This window comes from Mustelus asterias, chromosome 4, assembly GCF_964213995.1.
Source record: "Mustelus asterias chromosome 4, sMusAst1.hap1.1, whole genome shotgun sequence".
NCBI classification, from domain to species: Eukaryota; Metazoa; Chordata; class Chondrichthyes; order Carcharhiniformes; family Triakidae; genus Mustelus; species Mustelus asterias.
This window is the reverse complement of record NC_135804.1, coordinates 90,046,431-90,067,790: the sequence shown is the minus strand read 5'-3', so window position 1 is coordinate 90,067,790 and position 21,360 is coordinate 90,046,431. Positions and strand designations below refer to the sequence as shown.

At 44.2% G+C, this 21,360-nt stretch overlaps 1 protein-coding gene across 1 annotated transcript in view; it reads right to left on the bottom strand.

Annotated features, from left to right (window-relative positions):
* The window catches only part of sh2d1aa (SH2 domain containing 1A duplicate a), a 68,723-nt gene that overhangs the window by 24,676 nt on the left and 22,687 nt on the right, over positions 1 to 21,360 (bottom strand). The window contains exon 2 of the mRNA XM_078211360.1: positions 3,068 to 3,131. Within this exon, the coding sequence (XP_078067486.1) occupies positions 3,068 to 3,131 (64 nt within the window). The remainder of the gene's footprint in view (positions 1 to 3,067; positions 3,132 to 21,360) is intronic.

The window sequence follows — 21,360 nt, the reverse complement described above, 5'->3', positions numbered from 1 at the left end:
GGGGAAATGCTGATAGAATTGGGCGGGCAGTTCATTAATTCAATTTAAATGCATGCAAATGCATTTAAATCGTCGTTGCGCCTGATTTGGGCGCAGAACGGATCCCCGCCATTCGCGGGTCTCGGTAAAGTGGCGATCTGTGTGGACGCGGGTGCAGATCGCGATAAAGGCCTCACACTCGACTTTACCACGATTTCACGCCCGAAAACGGGCGCAAATTGTTGGTAAAATCGGGCCTGATTTGTTTGGATCCCTCAATATCAATTGCACAGAAAATCACAGTAACTTCACTGCAGTGTTAATGTAAGCCTACTTGTGACTAATAAATAAACTTTAACTTTACTTTAGTTCTTATTTTATGTAATTCTACTTACTGAGATTCCATAATGAGGAACCAAGACTCATGCTGCAAGGTTCCCAGATGAAACAAACTGAAAGTATGAGCAAATCGGAAAGGTGTAATTGTGGGACACGAAACTTGAGTTATGAAGGACTGAACTTATAGAAATTTGGAAATAAATCGTTCCTCCAGAGATTATGTTGATCAATTTTAGTTTCAACACAGTGGCAATGTGGAGTGAAGGAAGAACATTTACAGCTTAAAAGGAACAATTGATCAGCATCATATCAATAAAATGGACAGGAATAGCTCAGAGATGGGCAGTTAGGAAAGAGTTAACATAATCATGTTCAGTGCCATCTTAATTTGAAATTGATGAATTGATTACTTTACATAACACAGAATGAAACCTAGCAGCAGATTTAAACTCTCGGCAGGTCGGCATAACCACCTGTTAATGACCCACCTCTGAAGTCAGTGCTAAATCCATTGGGGTGTAAAATGTGTGAGTGACCGTTCTGCTCTACGACCCACACAGAAGCTGGAATTTTACCGGCCCCACCCACCCTGATTCCTGGGGTGGGCGAGGCTCGGAGAATGGCATTCTCCGTTGGCCTGGGGCGGGATTGTACGAACCTCGGGCAGACAGGCCAGTAAAACCCCGCCCAGAAAGTGCAAATTGACCGTTAAATACTATTCTATGCATCTAAATAAATTCGGTCCATTACCTGAAATGGGTCTTTACAGATAAATATAGAAATAAGTAAAATTTTAGAAAACACATGGTGAAATCTTACCAAATAATGACAGCGTGTTGGTTCTGGTGCAAAAACCAGAGTGTTTTGCATCAAAGGCGTCGGCTTATTTTTGGTGTTTTGGTCCAACTTTTGCGGTTCATTAGTGTTAATTTTTATTCTCACTGCGTAACAATTTAACTGCTGCAAACACAGGGGAGCTCCATATAAACGGCTCCCCAGCACTTGTTCCACAACGATTGCAGGGGATGGTAGACAAGCAGGCAGCACCGTGCTTTATAGAGGGGGCCCTCATAAACTGCCTGATGGAGTGGCGCAGAGGCAGGATACTCTATAGCCCTGCTCCAGGAGTCAGTCTTCCAGCAGGGTGACCACCCCTGCCTGGGACGCAGTGGCAGCCCTGGTCAGTGAAAGTGCGCTGCAGATGAAGATGGGGCAGCAGTGTCGGAAGAAGATGAATGACCTTCTTTACTCAACCAGGGGAAGTGAACCAGCCCCAGTCTCCCACTGAATCCCCTCGCACATCCCTCGCATCCCCAACCCTTTCCCTCACTCAGCCACCTTGGCCTTTGCCAACACAAGGCTACAGGTTTCTCCTTCCCTCCCACAATCACCATGTTCCCCCAGTAACTGCCATGCTCCTCACACTCCAACTCCCACCCAAGCCACACGCCTGCCACACCTCATCACCAGCTTAAATGTCCACATTCCCACATAGGCCCTCTCTATCCGTGTCTTTACAGGACAAACTAGTGCATAACAGGCATGACTGGACACAGCCAGCTGGAATCATGTTGGAGCACCAAACCCTCACAAGCTTTGAGGAGAGAGCTGGCCGGGGAGGAGGGAGAACATGGCTGCGTTGCTGGTGAAGTGGAGGCAACAAAGAATTATGAGAATCCTCAACACATATACTGTTATTCCTCAAGTCTCAAGTGAGTAATCAATGTTCCCTCTGTATCCACTGTAATGCACTGATGCCATATCCCTTCTCTTGCAAGCCGACCACCAGAACAGGCCAGACCATCTTTGCAGCCCCTGGACCCACTGGACTCCAGCAGTTCAGAGGGGGACTTCTCCAACCCCACCATTGAAGAGTCATCACAGCTGTCACCCACACCCACCACCAGATGCTCACCCCTCGGTGAGTCCAATAAGTAGGCAGGCTTCTGGGTCACTCACTGGTGAGCACCTCACAGTTGACAATCCACAGCAACTGGAGGCAGGCCCATCCTACTCTGGACTTGGAAGGATTTATAGACAGGAAGAACCCAACCAAATTAAGGTTACCTTCCTTTTCATTGATCAGCATGCTGAAAATATCGAAATGTCAATCCCAGCAAATGTCTCTGATCTTAAAGGAACATGCTATGGTGTATGTAACTTTATTTCAGATATTATTATTTAGATTAGAATAGGAGCTGGAAAAAATGTGTTGCCTTGGCAAGGGTCAGCCCTCATGCTGCACTACCATGCCTGCATTGCGTGCATTGCACCCTGGTTGCACATACCATCATTTTCCACTATCTGATTCTATAAAGGATATAATGGAAACTGACAGCTGGTTAAAGGTACATTGACTCCAACAAGAAGCTTATGCAAATAGCTCAATATGTCAAAATGAAAGAAAAACAGAAAACTTCCAATGTCAACTCCAGGAATACCAGGAAATCAGGCCCCTTCTTGGAAATCCACTTGACAAGATCACTGACAGGAGCGTCCCCATGTCCCCATAAATGGAGAAACACCTCTGAAGTAAGAGAGCATCACCCTGTTCCAAAACCCAGAGCAAGTGTTACCCAGTCCACTGTTCCCCGGCAGCTCCTTGCCTTTCCTGCAGAACCATCAGCAACCACCTGAGAAGACCTCAAAGGTTTAACATGCATGACGTTACCAGCATATGACGCACAATTGATTCAACATTTAAATAAACATATTTACGTTCATTTAAAGATTATAGTTTATCACTTACTTCAACGGTCCATGAATCAGTCGGAGTCTTGAAAACACGGTATGTGTAAACTAATCCGGAACACCTGCAAAAGAAAATGAAGCTTCAGTGAATGTGACCAACTGTTACTTAGACTTGGAACAAAGTATCTGTTACATATTAATGCACGGTGGCATAGTGGTTAGCATTGCTGCCTCACATTACCAGGGACCCAGCTTGGGTCACTGTCTGTGCGGAATCTGCACGTTCTCCCCGTGTCTGCGTGGGTTTCCTCCGGGTGCTCCAGTTTCCTTCCACAGTCCAAAAGACGGGCTGGTTAGGTTCATTGGCCATGCTAAATTCTCCCTCAGTGTACCCGAACAGGTGATGGAGTGTGGCAACTAGGGGATTTTCACAGTAACTTCATTGCAGTGTTAATGTACAGTAAGAAGTCTCACAACACCAGGTTACTCACCTGAGGAAGGAGCAGCGCCCTGGAAGCTCATGATTCCAAATAAACCTGTTGGACTTTAACCTGGTGTTGTGAGACTTCCTACTGTGCCTATCCCAGTCTAACGCCAGCATCTCTACATCAGTATTAATGTAAACCTACTTGTGACACTAATAAATAAACTTAAACATTTGGTGTGGTGGTGGCGTGGCGAGACAAGGCACATATTTTACTACAATTATGAACCCCTTGCTTCCTTCCCCTTCCCTCATGCTAATCCTGCCACTGTGCTTTCCATGCTGTCAAAGATCTATAAACTCTTTCTTTGCTGACTTTTGAAATGAGAGGCTAAAAGCCTCGATGAAGAAGACTCGGGAGGAAGAAACACTCTTACTCAACCTGATGGTTGCAGTCTCCAGCCCAGATATGAACACTAGGGAAAGTTAGAGGGTAGGATTGAGACACAACCTCCACATGGAGGAGCCACCAGGCACAAAGGCCTGCAGCCACGGCAGGGGGAAGGGATCACATTGCAGCGAACCTCAGCCTCAAGGGAGCTGGCACCAGAGGATTCAGATGAGGACTTGAATAGAAGCATTTGCAGAAACAGCGTGGTGGGCATGTACACAGAGGTGCGTGATGCATTGACAGGCCTACCAAAAAGCTTGCTGTTACTATCAGGTAGCATAGAGGAGTTGCCTCCGATTTGACACACCAGAACTCGAGGCCCATCCTTCCCAGTTGTGGTCAACTCCAGAAGAACACTTACAGGTCTAGTCATCATGCTGCATCTGAAGGCCAATGTCTCAGTTTCCACTGCAGCGCCAGCAAAAGCCAGCTATTGTCACAGTGCTGCTGTGGAAGCTCAGACCAAGGTCATGGAATCTCAGTTTGTTGCAGTGCAAGTTCCGCTGCTGTTAAGATGGCTGTGGATACTGGTGTTCAAAGGGGCTTTCAACCATCCAGAATATGGATGTGGCTGCCTCCCCCTTCCTCTTCCTCTGTCTCCTGATGATTGACAGGTCACGTAGGTACCATCAGAAAGCTAAGGCAGTGGAAACATTGCTTCAGAAGCCTGGCCACCCACACGGTGACATTCCTCATGGTAGTATTGCCCTCATTCCTCATGGTAGTATTGCCCTCATTGTACGAGTGTTGACCACATGTGGCTGGCTCGTGGAGTGGATTTAAGTAGGATTGTCTCATAGCAGTCGCCTTCTGGCTCAACATGATGGCTAGACGATTAGTGAAGCAGCGGGCTGACAGAATGAATGCATTGTGACTACTGTCGGGTGTTAATGCTGACGCAGCTATGTGAATACACAACACAATCAGTGCTTTAAATATACACAACTGCTCAGGCTATGTGGACTAGCCATTGTGGTAATGGACTAGTGAGGCAGAGGTTGAGAATTCAAATCCCATCAGAGCAAGTTTTGGAGTTAACTTCTCAATAAATCTGGTTACTTGTGGACTGACACTAAAAACAGTGATCATAAAATTACCAACATGGTCAGTAAGAGAGAGAAAGTGCCATCACTTCCTAGCTTTGGGCATTCGCCATTATGATGTGGTGAATGTGACCGGTAAGAATGGTGTGCGTTGCTCAGTTGAGCAAAGAAGGAGATGATACCACAAGATGGAGGTGTGCCACTAATTCTGGAACCGGCAGACAAGTATATCAGTCTGCAGGGGAAACACTTCCACTTGAAAGCATTTGCCCAGAAATGAAACCTATACACTCATTTACAGATCACTCTACATAATCATTTCATGGTGTTCTAACTACTCTCATCCCTTGTAGCAGACAACCTGCAGACACAGTAATGGTCCCACACACCTCCAGTACTCCGCCTATCAGGGTAACAAGTCATAAGCAATGAAAAAAACGGTGAAAAATTTGTTGAGCGAATGAAACTACGAAAAGTACGCTGTAACCCTCCAACTGATCACAGAATAGAGCTCTAGTCAGAGATACAACAGTTAACTTGTCACAAGTTACAGTGAAATCTGGTTCGCTTTATTCACTTCCCCACTTTAAACAAAATTCTATGCACAAACGTCTACATTTTGCTCCTGATATATTCAGCCAGTGCCTCATGTTTTTCCAGATCCTAATCTTGATTTTTGCTTCAACTTAATTTCTATTATTCTCAATATTCTTTATGTCATGGTATGGTGGCACAGTGGTTCCCACTGCCTCCTCACAGGGACCCGGGTTCGATTCTCGGCTTGGGTGACTGTCTGTGTGGAATTTGCACATTCTCCCCGTGTCTGCGTGGGTTTTCTCCGAGTGCTCTGGTTTCCTCCCACACTCCAAAACTGTGTAGGTTAGGTGGATTAGCCATGGTAAATTGCCCCTTAGTGTCAGGGGGATTAGCAGGGTCAATATATGGGGTTACAAGAATAGGGCCTGGGTGGGATTGTTGTCAGTCAGTGCAGGCTCGATGGGCCAAATGGTCTCCTTCTGCACTGTAGCAATTCTAAGATTCTAACTCTGTACCAGCACCTGCAGTCCCATTGCACCCTTCCCCCGCCCCCAACTAGGTTCAATTTGTCCCTCTCATTTCCTATTCTCACTAATTGCTTTCCTTGTAATCGTTTCTCCCATTTCTTCAACACAATATGTCTGCAGTCTCTGCACCCACTCACTCCTTTTATTTTGAATCTTAAGGGGTGTCTGCACCCACTCAATCTTTTTCATCTCAACACTTTTGCTGTTTCTGTGGTTTGAGGGGGAAGGCAATGTTATTATAAGGAATTAAGCTCTTCAAAACAATGTTTAAAAACTAAACTCTATTCATATATGTGTTGAAAACTGCCACAGAAAAGAGTCATTATGTATTATTCATAACAAAATGTTCTTTATTAATGGGTCTCTGATTTCACAGGGTGTAGTGCACCAAGGAAATCTTCCATTTAATGATAATTAGCCCACGAGCAAACTTACACAAATAAACTGAAATCCCAGAGTGCACAATGGTGTGCAGGAACTAACAAGGGATTCACTGTTAGTGACTGTTACGATGGGAGAGCCTCGGCTCGGCAAAAATCTTCCCTTCTCCCTCCATTGTCCCACTGTAGCGCATGGAAGAGACAGAATTTGAGTAGCAACATTGAGATCAGCCCATCTGCAAAACCTGACTGCTGCTCTACCAAGCCAATTACTAAGATTGCAACACAGCTGCTGTGTGATCGCTGAGTTGAGTACCATCTGTAGAAAAGTATGTTCCATTTTACAAGTTATTTCAAAATGCCTGAGCTTTTATTCAATTCTAGTTAATATCTTTAGTATCACAAACTGATTTGAAGAGTACTCACGTAGCATGAGAATACTGCGAATGCCCGACCTAAATATTTTTTATATTGCTGCCTAAAAGTTGCCCTTGCTCAGAACAAAACGTATTGCATAGATATTTAATGAATTAACCTGCAGATGAACTGAAGGTGGCTTAGAGTTTGCTCAAAAATGAACAGAACCATCTATGAAACAAGTTTAAAGGTATATATTTGTGGTGCCAGTGACACTGTGAATCGTCAGTGATATAATATGAAATTATTTTTCCCAATTTCCTTCCCTTCTTTTGCCACTCTGAGTGGGTTGATATGCTGGTTAAGAATCCATTCCCTGTGGATGAACCTGACAGCTATTCAATTACACCGGGTATCATAGTCAAGCAAGGACTGTACCTATTCAGCAAAAGGGAGCAAGAACCCTACCTGATCATTTTCTATCCCTGATAAAGAACCTGTGCCTTATTGTAACATTTATCCCAAGATGCCCATTGCTGCCAACGTGCTGATTGTAATTCCCTAACTGTTGCCCCAGATGAAAACAGCTAACTTAGCAAAGATCAAGAATTGACAATGTGGGCTCAGGGATAATTGGTTTAGTTATCATTAATGTAATGACGGTCAGTAATAGAGGGAAGATAAGCATGACCGTTCTTCACTGGGAAAATTGAGTGGCATTCACTAGTACTGCAGTCAGATAAATCAATCACAGACCGCCCAATAAGAAACAGGGATATTGGGCCACCTCCTCCCTTCCCTCTCCTCCTCTTCACCTTCTTGCTCTTCCTCCTCCTCCTACTGCCCGTATACCTGGTGAAAGGGCAGTGACCTCTAGTCATAGAATCCCCACAGTGCAGAAGGAGGCCAGTCAGCCCATTGAGCCTGCACCGACAACGATCCCACCCAGGCCCCATCTCCACAACCCCATGAATTTATGTTGCTAATCCCCCCGACACTAAGGACCAATTTATCATGGCCAATCAACTTAACCCGCACAACTTTGGACTGCAAGACGAAACCGGAGCACCCAAAGGAAACCCTCGCAGACATGGGGAGAATGTGGCAAACTCCACACAGACAGTGACCTGAGGCTAGAATTGAACCCAGGTCCCTGGTGCTGCGAAGCAGCACTGCTAACCATTGTGCCACCGTGCCACTCATCTCATGATGGTGAAGTGGCACAAGCTGCAACAGAACACAATGAATCTTGGCATGTGCTCAGGCAAGTAATGCAGGCTTCCTCCAGAGAGATCCAGTAGTAGAACCTTGGTGAAGCACTCCAATGACATTCTGTGTTGTAGCATGGCTCTCATGTGAATGCTGCCCGAGTCTGCAGGGGTTGTGCACCAGATTCATGAGATGAGTGGTAAGTGGGTAGCCCTTCTCATGCATGGTCTCCCAAGGTGGCTCAAGTTCAGATGGTAAAGCAGGCTGGTGCAGAATGAAGGCATCATGACCACTGCCAGGATAGCGAGCATTCATAAGGGTGATGGACTGTGCACATTAGCTGAACACTAAGAAAGTGAAACTGTCCATGATCGCAGTACATCTCTGCATTTATATGTGGGGTGGGATCTTATCAGTTTGCGAACCGGTAAGATAGGGCGAGGGATGAAATATCAGGTTCATACCCAATTTCTCACCTCTCACGATCTTGCCGGCCCCTTTCTACCAGCAAAATCAAAACTGGCTGGGGTGGCAATCGAGGGGGTGGGGGGGGGGGGGGGGGGGGGGAGTGGTGGGGCATGATGTCTGTGCTGTGGAGTGGCGAGTAACTGATCTCCCATGCACAATGGCGCCCCTGGAGTTCATCAGCCAGCTTCTCGGTGAGCTGAGACTCCAACCTCCCCCTACTGCTGGGAATCAAATTACGGCCTCTGCAATGCACAGAGTGCCGTAAGTTACCATCACCTACTTCGCTGACAAAAATGGGTGAGACAACTTCCCATTTTCTCGCCCGTTCAACGCTTAAAATGTTTCTGAGAAAATTCCGCCCAGGGTGTGCACAAAGTAATCAATGTTCAATCAATGGCACTCTGCACCATGGGAGCTCTGCTATCCTGTCAAAGCAACTGCTCCACTCTGGAAAGAGGGGAGACAATGTATTCATCTCTTCTTGCGTACAGCCCATCAGTCACCTCCCACATAAAGCAATGGAGGACGAAAGGAGAAATGTTGGCAGTGTCCTCGTTCCAGTGTGGAAGGAGGGTCAGCTCAGCGTTCATCGCTCACTGAGATTGAGAGCTGCCTACTCTGCATTCTTGCGTTGCAGGGTCCTGGTGCCGATGCTACCAACCCACCCAAAATAATGCAGTCCGCAACTGAATTCTGTGCACACACAGCACAAAACGTGATTGTGGTTCCGAAATGGCACCTGCAGCGCTAATATTACAGGTGCTACCCAGATGAATTTGCTAGCCACTGCTTTCAATTAGTTGAAATAGGATTTGGGCTCCTTTCGAGAGGTTTTTTTTTTCCATGCCAGCTTTTGAGAATTTTCATCCCAGTACTGCAACTTAGAACACCAGCAAAAAATAGCGTCAAAACAGTTGACATATTAAAATTCATCGCCTACAAATCTGACTTACCTGAATGCAGGGCAGCATTAGTTTGCATGATTCAAAATTCATGCAGGGATCCCAATCGGAGTGATTCATGGTGTAAAGCCAGTTTTTGGTGGGGCTTCTTCAAGGGGAGGTGCATTCTCATTTCAGACAGCAGGGGAAATGCACAGATTCTGAAAGGTGAGTGGCAGAGGTCAAGACAGATTACTTGTATCACACTGGAAGCCATGCTCCAGACGATAGAAGGAAAATGCTGTTTCCACTCTGCCAGGAAGCAGAAAGACCACAGGCAACCTCTCTGCTGCCAGTGGAAAGAGGCTGTAGAGAAGGTCCGTGCCAAATGTTTAACTACCTGGGCACTGGCTGCTCAAAACACTCCCCTCCTCCACCCCATAGAATCATAGAATCCTACAATGCAGAAGGAGGCCATTCAGCCCATCGAGCCTAAACCAACCACAATCTTACCTAAGCCCTATCTCCATAACCCCATGCAGTTATCCTAGGTAGTCCCCCTGACACTGAGGGGCAATTTAGCATGTCCAATCAACCTAACCCACACATCTTGGGATTGTGGGAAGAAACCAGAGCAGCCAGAGGAAACCCATGCAGACAATGTGCAAACTCCACACAGACGGTCACCCTAGTCGAGAATCAAATTTGGGTCCCTAGCGCTGTGAGGCAACAGTGCTAACTACTGTGCTACCTTCCCACCCTAAACTAGCCCCGCCACTAACCGACATCTCACTTTACTCCATCTCCATTTCCTCATAGTCACACAAGCGCCACTAATAACAACCCACATTTCCTAACACCTCGAATCTTGCACCTTGTATATCGAATAGTTAACCATGACAAACACATTTGCTAAAGTCTTCAAGCCCTCATAGGTCCTCCTGTCTTAGAGAAGAACACAGACAAGTTGAGACAGCAGGCTACGACTGGAGGAGGAGCCCACACTCTGCCCCCTCCCCCATGGAAAAATTAAGTTAAAGGCCACGCTGGCCTTGACAACCGCAGCTATTTCTAGCCACTCCATGATTGGAGGTTTGAGTTGTGGCTGTAACGGGTGACATTGCTTGATGAAAGCCTCCCTTATGAAGCAAAAGCACCAGAGACCGTCCTCCTCAATCTCAAGTAGGATCTGCTTTCTGAAGACTCACTGTAAGTTTATTTTACACAGTGCCGTCCTTTTCATCCCTCTTCTCCCAGCTGCTCCTGCCAGATCCTGAGTTTTTGGTGCTCCCCTCTGCCTGAGCCAGCCCTACCAGAACATTAATGTTTAATTTCATAAAATCAATCACAAAATTGTTTTGGGAGCAGTCAAAGTGCAGCGCCAGTAAAACTTCTTCTGAGAAGTCAGAATAAAGTTTTAGAGATCAGAAAACAGCCTCACGGGACCTCCTGAAGCCAAAAAGGTCAAACTAGCATTAGCTGGTGGACCAATCCTTTAAATAGGTTTGCTGATGGATCATTCCTGCCCAAGTGTGTCGCGTGCTTCTGAGAGAGTTTATCTTGCAGCAAGTTATGTGGTAAAACAGATCAATATCACAAAAAGGTCCTACGTCCAGTGTTGAAGCCTTTATTAAATATTTTAGTCAGCCATGAGCAGCCCACTCCAATATGGTGGGTGACACATTTCAGAGTATAGAAAGAACATGTGTAGGACTAAAACAATTGAGATGCCAATGAATTGCTATGATGTGGAGATGCCGGCGTTGGACTAGGGTGGGCACAGTAAGAAGTCTCACAACAGGTTAAAGTCCAACAGGTTTATTTGGAATCACGAGCTTTCTGAGCGCTGCTAGCTCTGCTACTAACATACTACTTTTCTGTGGGTGAATAAGTTCAATTGTGTTTCTATTGCACTGGATACAAAGGTTTTGTATTTGGGGGAGCACATAGTGCAATTTGGTTAAATTTTCCTTGATTACTAAAATGTGCCTTTGGCACATGAAAAAAATTAGTGGGACAAGCTTGTGGTAATTTACTGGCATACCCTCTAGTTTATTCCCCATATTGCAGGAAAAAAGTCCTAAAAGATACAACATTGCATTTTTACAGTTTCAGATTTAGAAATTTCTGAGTTTTCTGAAAATGTATGTGCTAAATGAGGGCACAAGGTGTATTTCCCCACAGGAAACTTTGGGGTATGTCCCTTGGGGACTTTTCTTCCATACACTTATTACACCATATGTTAGCAAGATCATTTGAGACCTGGGGTGGGGTGGGGGGTGGGCGGCGCGGAGCGGTCGATCGTCCCTGTCCTTTTCCAAGTCACCCTGATAAGAGTCCCATGCTGAGTCGCCAAAGGCGGAACCAGCAGATCTTTTGTGGTGGTGGTGGAAGTGCTCGATTCTCAAGGAACGATTGCTGTTTCCAAGTGGAGAGGATCCTTGCGGAAGCAGACTTGTGATTCCTTTATGGGCAGCACGGTGGCACAGTGGTTATCACTGCTGCCTCACAGCATTAGGGACTGGGATTTGATTCCCGGCTTGGGTCACTGTCTGTGCAGAGTCTGGCATGTTTTCCCTGCCTCTGCGTGGGTTTCCTCCGGATGCTTCAGTTTCCTCCCACAGTCTGAAAGACGTGCTGGTTAGATGCACAGGTCATGCCAGGTTCTCCCTCAGTGTATCCGAACAGGTGCCGTTGTGTGTTGACAAGGAGATTTTCACAGTAGCTTCATTGCAGTGTTAATGTAAGCCATGTGACACTCATAAATGAACTTAAACCTTAATGCAAATATGAAGAATGGAAGTGAAAACCAGCTCATATGTATTGTTTACCTACTCATTTCTCAATGAAGGGGAAATGTAAGGCTCTTATGAGCAAATGAGGAGGAAAGCATAGGACAGTGCAGCAAAGAACAAAGAACAAAGAACAGTACAGCACAGGAAACAGGCCCTTCGGCCCTCCGAGCCTGTGCCGCTCCTTGGTCCAACTAGACCAATCGTTTGTATCCCTCCATTCCCAGGCTGCTCATGTGACTATCCAGGTAAGTCTTAAACGATGTCAGCGTGCCTGCCTCCACCACCCTACTTGGCAGCGCATTCCAGGCCCCCACCACCCTCTGTGTAAAAAACGTCCCTCTGATATCTGAGTTATACTTCGCCCCTCTCAGCTTGAGCCCGTGACCCCTCGTGATCGTCACCTCCGACCTGGGAAAAAGCTTCCCACTGTTCACCCTATCTATGCCCTTCATAATCTTGTACACCTCTATTAGATCTCCCCTCATTCTCCGTCTTTCCAAGGAGAACAACCCCAGTCTACCCAATCTCTCCTCATAGCGAAGACCCTCCATACCAGGCAACATCCCGGTAAACCTTCTCTGCACTCTCTCTAACGCCTCCACGTCCTTCTGGTAGTGCGGTGACCAGAACTGGACGCAGTACTCCAAATGTGGCCTAACCAGCGTTCTATACAGCTGCATCATCAGACTCCAGCTTTTATACTCTATACCCCGTCCTATAAAGGCAAGCACACCATATGCCTTCTTCACCACCTTCTCCACCTGTGTTGCCACCTTCAAGGATTTGTGGACTTGCACACCTAGGTCCCTCTGTGTTTCTATACTCCTGATGACTCTGCCATTTATTGTATAACTCCTCCCTACATTATTTCTTCCAAAATGCATCACTTCGCATTTATCCGGATTAAACTCCATCTGCCACCTCTCCGCCCAATTTTCCAGCCTATCTATATCCTGCTGTATTGCCCGACAATGCTCTTCGCTATCCGCAAGTCCAGCCATCTTCGTGTCATCCGCAAACTTGCTGATTACACCAGTTACACCTTCTTCCAAATCATTTATATATATCACAAATAGCAGAGGTCCCAGTACAGAGCCCTGCGGAACACCACTGGTCACAGACCTCCAGCCGGAAAAAGACCCTTCGACCACTACCCTCTGTCTCCTATGGCCAAGCCAGTTCTCTACCCATCTAGCCACTTCTCCTTGTATCCCATGAGCCTTAACCTTCTTAACCAACCTGCCATGTGGGACTTTGTCAAATGCCTTACTGAAATCCATATAGACGACATCCACGGCCCTTCCTTCATCAACCGTTTTTGTCACTTCCTCAAAAAACTCCACCAAATTTGTAAGGCACAACCTCCCTCTTACAAAACCATGCTGTCTGTCACTAATGAGATTGTTCCGTTCTAAATGCACATACATCCTGTCTCTAAGAATCCTCTCCAACAACTTCCCTACCACGGACGTCAAGCTCACCGGCCTATAATTTCCTGGGTTATCCCTGCTACCCTTCTTAAACAACGGGACCACATTCGCTATCCTCCAATCCTCAGGGACCTCACCCGTGTCCAAAGAAGCAACAAAGATTTCCGTCAGAGGCCCAGCAATTTCATCTCTCGTCTCCTGAGCAGTCGAGGATAGATGCCATCAGGCCCTGGGGCTTTGTCAGTTTTAATGTTCCCTAAAAAACCTAACACTTCCTCTCTTGTAATGGAGATTTTCTCTAACGGGTCAACACCTCCCTCTGAGACACTCCCGGTTAACACGCCCCTCTCCTTCGTGAATACCGATGCAAAGTATTCATTTAGGATCTCCCCTATTCCCTCGGGTTCTAAGCATAATTCCCCTCCTTTGTCCCTGAGAGGTCCGATTTTCTCCCTGACAACTCTTTTGTTCCTAACGTATGAATAGAATGCCTTAGGATTCTCCTTAATCCTGCCTGCCAAGAACATCTCGTGACCTCTTTTTGCCCTTCTAACTCCCCGTTTGAGTTCTTTCCTACTCTCTCTGTATTCCTCCAGAGCTCCATCTGTTTTCAGTTGCCTGGACTTAACATACGCCTCCCTTTTCATTTTAATCAGATCCTCAATTTCCCTGGTTATCCACGGCTCTCGAATCCTACCTTTCCTATCTTTCCTTTTTACAGGCACATGCCTATCCTGCAGCCTTATCAATAGTTCCTTAAAAGACTCCCACATGCCAGACACGGACTTACCCTCGAACATCCTCTCCCAATCAACATCCACCAATTCCTGCCTAATCCGGCTATAGTCAGCCTTCCCCCAATTTAGCACCCTGCCCGTAGGACAGCACTCATCCTTGTCCATTACTATCCTAAAGTTAACAGAGTTGTGGTCACTATTTGCCACATGTTCCCCAACCGAAACTTTGACGACCTGACCGGGCTCATTTCCCAGAACTAGGTCCAGTATAGCCCCCTCTCTAGTCGGGCTATCTACATACTGTTCCAAAGAACCTTCCAGTATGCATTTTACAAATTCCTCCCCGTCCGGACCCCCAGCTCTAAGCACTTTCCAGTCTGTGCCAGGGAAATTAAAGTCCCCCACTACAACAACCCTATTTTTTCTGCACCTATCCAGAATCTCCTGACATATCCTTTCCTCCACTTCCCGTGGGCTGTTGGGTGGTCTGTAGTGCACCCCCAGCATAGTGACTGCACCCTTCCTGTTTCTGAGTTCCACCCACAGCGACTCAGTACATGACCCCTCTAAGTTGTCTACCCTCTGCACCGCGGTAATATGCTCCTTAACTAATATCGCTACTCCCCCACCTTTTTTAGCCCCTCCTCTGTCTCGCCTAAAACACTTATACCCCGGAATATTCAGCTGCCAGTCCTGTCCTTCTTTTAACCAAGTTTCCGTCACCGCAACCACATCCAAATTCCGCATAAGTATTAAGGCCCTAAGTTCGTCTGTTTTACCCGTTACGCTCCTCGCATTGAAGCAGATGCACTCCAGACCTCCAGGCCCAGTCAGGTCTTCCTCCTCCAGTGTGCTCCTCTTCTTAGCTAGCCTTGCCCTGGCCTCCAGCTCAACCCCAGCCTCAGTATTTACTGACCTCCTGTTTTGTTCCCCACCCCCCTGCCACACTAGTTTAAATCCTGCCGAAACACTCTCGCAAAACTCCTAGCCAGGATATTTGCTCCCTTCCAGTTGAGATGTAACCCATCCTTTCTGTACAGTTGCCATCCTGACTTGAAGATTTCCCAGTTATCTATGAATTTAAAACCCTCCCTCTTGCACCAGTCCTTTAGCCACGCGTTCAACTGTAGAATCTCCCTGTTCCGAGCCTCACTTGCACTAGACACCGGGAGCAGTCCAGAGATTGCTACCCTGGAGGTCTTACTTTTTAGCCTAGCACCCAACTCCCTGAATTTCTCTCGTATGACCCCCCTGCTCTTCCTACCTACATCATTTTCACCAATGTGTACAATCACATCCGTTTGACTACCTTCCTTTTTAAATATGCTTCCTACCCTCTCGGAGACATCCAGTACCCCGGCACCAGGGAGGCAGACTACCATCCTGGATTCTCGTTCACTCCCACAGAACCGCCTGTCCGTGCCTCTAACCATTGCGTCCCCCACAACTATCGCTCTCCTAAACCCCTTCTTTCCCTTCCGGACCCCTGAGCCTGTCTCCGTGGAGGCGATCTGGTCCTCGTGGCTTACCCCTGGCTTACCCAGCATGGAGAAATTATCTTGGCCAGTTCACCATCATACTACAATTATTTGAGTCACTTTTCAGAATTCTGGACTTGATTTTAATTTTGCTTTAAAGTCAAAATTGTTTTTTTTCAGGAAAGATTGCAAATACTATGAATATGATCATAACTTGCTGTTATAGGCTACAATTGATTTCTCCACTATAGCGAAAGCAAATCTGCGTGTATACATATATAATCATTACACATAACAATAGGCCTACTTATAACATTGAATTTTTGAAATAGATATAATAATATCCTAATATATGCGAAAATAACATAAAGTGTACTTCGCCAAAGCTTTTGATGCATATGAGGATGTCTCAATACACTATATATTAATGAAGAAAATGAAGACCAATTGGTGGTGTGCTTACCTTTTCAATGACACCAAAGAAAACATCAGAGCCCAACCTATGATGATACTTGCTGCCATCTTCTTGCCCAATGTCTTGTTTTGGAGTTCATAAATGATACCAATCACACTGGCATTTCATAATTCTCTTGAGGTTACAGGGTAGCTGATTTAACTGAAGATTTGGTGAGACTAATAACTCATGGGACTAGCCCCCATTTTGAATTGCCAACACCCAATTGAAAATCCAGTGCTATATGTGACTCCAGTCCCATAGCAAAATGGCTGACTCTTATCCGCGCTGCGAAACAGCCTAGCAAGCCACTCGGTGTATTCAGGTAGGCGGCTCACCACCACTTGCTCAAGGGAAATAAATACTGACCTTGCCAGCTGCCCTCACGTCTCATGAATGAATTTTTAAGAATAAATATGATAACAATACCATACCAGTGTCAGAAGGATGATAGGTTGACATGTGCACTATAGATGGTAACCTAGGCTGACTCTTTTTTGCATGCTAAACTGAGGTCTTGTTTGCCAGTGCCAGTGGTTAGGTTAAAGACAGGGAGGAATGATTTGGAAAAGAGGAGAGAGTTTTCCCACCAACATTTCTATCTCAATACACTGAAACAGAGAGCTGGTAAGTTATCCTGTTATCATTCGCTGGCCTAGCCTAGAATTGCTGCACTTCAAAATAATTTAGTATTGAAATTATCCTGGGGAACATTAAGACCCAAATTTTGCAGTTGGACTAATGAGGAGGCTATCAGCACTGACCATTATTATAGAATAAACCAGACTGCAACTTGTGCATTTAAACAGAATTTCTCATAATTACTGCACAGTTTACTCTGATCCTCCACAAACCTCATTACAATTGAAACACACCAGTTGGTTCCATGGTGAAATACATTACGGGTGTGAAATTGTTGTTCTCAACCACTAAATACACCAGAGAAAATTAGGACCAATGCCTTCAGAAGTTTTAAAGTGCATTAAGTTTTAATTACCAAACAAACTGGCCCACGTCAATATCTCCATGGTACCTGGTAGCTTTTTTTAAATCCTTTCACCTGAAAGGATGATATATCAATAATTCACATTTTAAGATTTTTACTGTAACGAACAGGTTAAAAGCACCATTTTTGTAGGCAACTTATATAGAACAGAACTTTCTCCTTTTGCTGTTAACACAACTGCAAAACCCATTTCACAGGTATACTTCACATTGTCCCTGATGTAGTAGTTTGATTCTCCAGAGCCAGCTCAAAGTGATTCTTAGCACCTCAGGGTGCTATTACTTTTCTTTACAGCCTGGTAACTTTTAATCCCAGACTGCCTTTCGCAAGAATAGTTTTCCTGGTGATTCTCCCTCTAACACAAGATAGGCAAATCTTCCAGTCTCATTTCAAATCCTCAGGAAGTTGGTCTTTTCAATTCAAACCCAAGCTTCCACCTATATTCCTGCACAGTGAACCACAGAGGCTTTTGGCCTCTTGCTGTTCCCTCTCTCCCAAGATCCTGACAAACAACCTCGTTTGTAAGTTTTAAGACTATCTTTAAGAAAACCTAATCGTACAATCCTAAGGACTCACCTTTCTCAAAACCTATCTCTATGGCAATGTAAATCATATGGGCTTTGTGTCCAGGTGGAAAACCTGATTATCTATTCTTTAGTTTATTTATTTATTAGTCACAAGTAGGCTTACATTCACACTGCAATGAAGTTACTGTGAAAATTCCCTAGTCTCTACACTCCGGCGCCTGTTTGAGTACACTGAGGGAGAATTTAGCATGGCCAATGCACATAACTAGCATGTCTTTCGGACTGTGGGAGGAAACGGGAGCACCCGGAGGAAACCCATGCAGACACAGGGAGAATGTGCAAATTACTTTCTGTACATGACAATGACCTAAGCCGGGAATCGAACCCAGGTCCCTGGTGTTTTGAGGCAGTAGTGCTAACCACTGTGCCACCGTGCCACCCCTTTACACTCCAAATCTGTTCAATCTTGCAATTAGACAGTTTAAAGCATAACTGTTTCCAACTGCCATTCGCAACACCTTCTTGGGACTTTACAGACTCACACAGTCTACAACCACTGCAGACACAGATGTCGCTGCCATTGTTTCCAAGTGTAAACACCTCACCTTCTTTGCAGCAAACAACCCAGAACTCCCTTCAGCCACCAGGTCTGTTGTTAGGCAAACTTCAGAACAGGCCACATGACCCTTTTCATTCTACCCTAAATTGAAGGTACAGTCTGAAACATAACAATCTCATAAACCTCACATCTGCTGCATCCTGAAAATTTATTTTTGCAGGTATGTTCCATCAAAAATGAACTGATGTTGGAGAATTGGGAAAATACTTCTTTCCTTCTGAGTCTTGTTGTTTTTCTCACCTTATTTTGCTTTCTGTACATGACTTCATAAATGAAAAATTTAAACTATCCAAAGTATTTATCAATCTGATTTGTTGAAGAGGCATGCTGTTGTTTACACAGCTCATACACCCTTCACAAAGGCACCACACCATGAAGGATCACTGGTTGCCCCTCAAAAGCTGAGCAAATGTTTGTCAGCAGTGGTAAACGTAATGAATGTTGTTCTTTTATCACTGATCCCAAGGTCAAGGTTATATTTTGTATATTTAAACCACTAACTTAGACAACTATCACTAATCATACACAACCAACAGTTTATTAGTGTAATTCAGTTAGGTTATTTTTGGACTTCTGTCAAAAATTTACCTTGATTTACAAATAGAAATCATCATGTGCAATTATTCTCCTTTTTTGAAGATATCCCTCATTTATCTTCTTTTTTTTTCTCCTCCCTACCCTTAGTATACTGGGGTGAATTGTGACATTCCTACTGTCACTCTGAGATAGTTGAATAGGTTCACACTAAACCTATGCGCTTGGCTGATTCAGTTCATTACTGAATACTACACCCAATCACCAGCCATTGAGGGAGCTGTCAGCTTTTTTTGTTTTGGAATGACATCAAAAAGCAATAAAGGCTCACTTAAAATGTTTTTCTTTCTCAGTAATGATAGCCAATAATCATCAAAATGTGGGTTACAATCTCCAACGAGACAACATTGACTTCCACATCACTAAAAAGACACCATGGCATTAAAATATCATAATAAATAATGATGCTTGCTTTTATTTGACACCCTATCACATTACACGGTTTAATGTTCCTCACATTATGAATTACTTTTAGAATGCAGTCTGTATGCTAAGATGTTATAGCTTATTAAGGCATGAAGAACTCTGTTTCATAAGAGCTTACGTTTTACATTTTGTAAACCAAGTCTCGTACCACACCATTAATGGTGACATTATGCTGTTAAATATTAGAAATAATCAAAACTAATATATTCAAATGAATCTTGATTCTCCATCATTTGAAAAAGGGATCTTTTGCTGTCTTATAGGTTACCATTTCCAACTTTCACTTATAAAACACACTTTAACAAGTCTTTCATTACAGCTATAATTATCCAATTTTTAAACAATTTTCTCCCTAAGATTGTTTTAAACTTATGGCCAGGCATTATATTGGGCATACAATCCTTTATACCAATTCTATGCCTGAGCAACAGATTAAAATCTGTTTGTAAATCAGCTTTTAATGGGTTAATGCTTTCAGTACACAGGTGAATTGCATGCACATCAACGTTTTTGTTACTCATATCCCGCAGTGTGATTTTGACCCAATAACATTCAAATTGAGACTTCTATCCTTACACCTTCATATTTTACTTCAGTTGATGTTCTTGCTTCTTGTTAAACCGACCACTCCACTGGTGATAAGCTAATCAGGCAATGCATATAATACAATTAATGAAATAATACATTGATGGCAAAAAATAGTATTTTCATTTTACAATAACATTTAAATGAGCAGGGCACCCAGACAGGAACAACATTGTTAATGCAATCCTTCGTTCTGCTCTGTAAATTATGTGGGTTGAAAAATCAATATGTATTCAAATTAAAAGACAACACATACTCCTGTTACTCCATCAGAGCCATAATTTGGAACATGCATTTACTAAGATGCCTATTTCAGGTCCCTTGCAGTCTGATGCAGTTTCTCAGTTAGCCTATGACCTGCTACGAATGTGACAATGTCCCTCAAACTTGGCATTCCAGCTGACTCAAATAAAGGATGGAGGAATGACTGAATGCCTACGATAGACTTAATGCAGAAAATAAATGCACGGTTTTGAAATAATTTCACAAACAATGCCCTTGGAAGGAATTAACAAACAATATATTTACATTTTAAAAAAAAGTTAGGCAGGAAACTTTTGAAATGTGGAACAATTATCACTTCAATGAAAGGCTTGTTATTAACATGTGCTTTGTGGGTGTGAATTGGGAACAGTAAACTATAAGTTGGATATTATAAATTTACACTCTTGGAGTAATTTTCACTATTAATGTAATTTGAAAATTTGGTGATAGTGATCCAGCGACCTGCTTTCTAATTGTTCCTATATGTTTGCTAAATGAAAATCCGAGAACTGTAAAACATAATCAGCAATAAAAATGAAAATTACTCCCTAGTGTGAACTTTCCCATTGGGAGTGCACTTTAGAAAATTCAGGCAAGAAGAGGAAGTGTGCTCAGCAGCACAAATTCATAAAATCTCTCTTCATTTTTAGAAGCTACATGAGGAAAGTTTTCTCTTGGTAGTACAGAGCTTGAATATCACTGAAGAAAGAGACATACAGAAGCTTTTCATCTTGCATTCATCAGGACATTTGCAAGAATGCCAGATGTAAAGGGAGCAACAATTTGTACTTCACGAAAAGAGATTGCTGATTGTTTGAAAGGTGGACTCTGATTGGTAGAGGTGTTACCATTGAGAATGCATCAGTTAACTAATGACTGACAGTTAACTGCCAAGATTCGTTTAAATTCGACTAGGCATGTTGACTTTGATCAGTCAAGGCATTGCCCTGGGGAATGCATCAGAGCATTGCTGTCACTTATTTTCGTCAGTTGAAACAGACGCAATATGTGGACATATTCTTTCTGTCTTCAAAGAACAGGACGCTGTGTATTAACATATATAGCCTCTGACTGAGCCACACTGCGAGCCCAATTTATAATCTTAAATTGATTGTCAGCATAGTTCTTACAACACTTAGGATTGCTTAGCCAATACTCT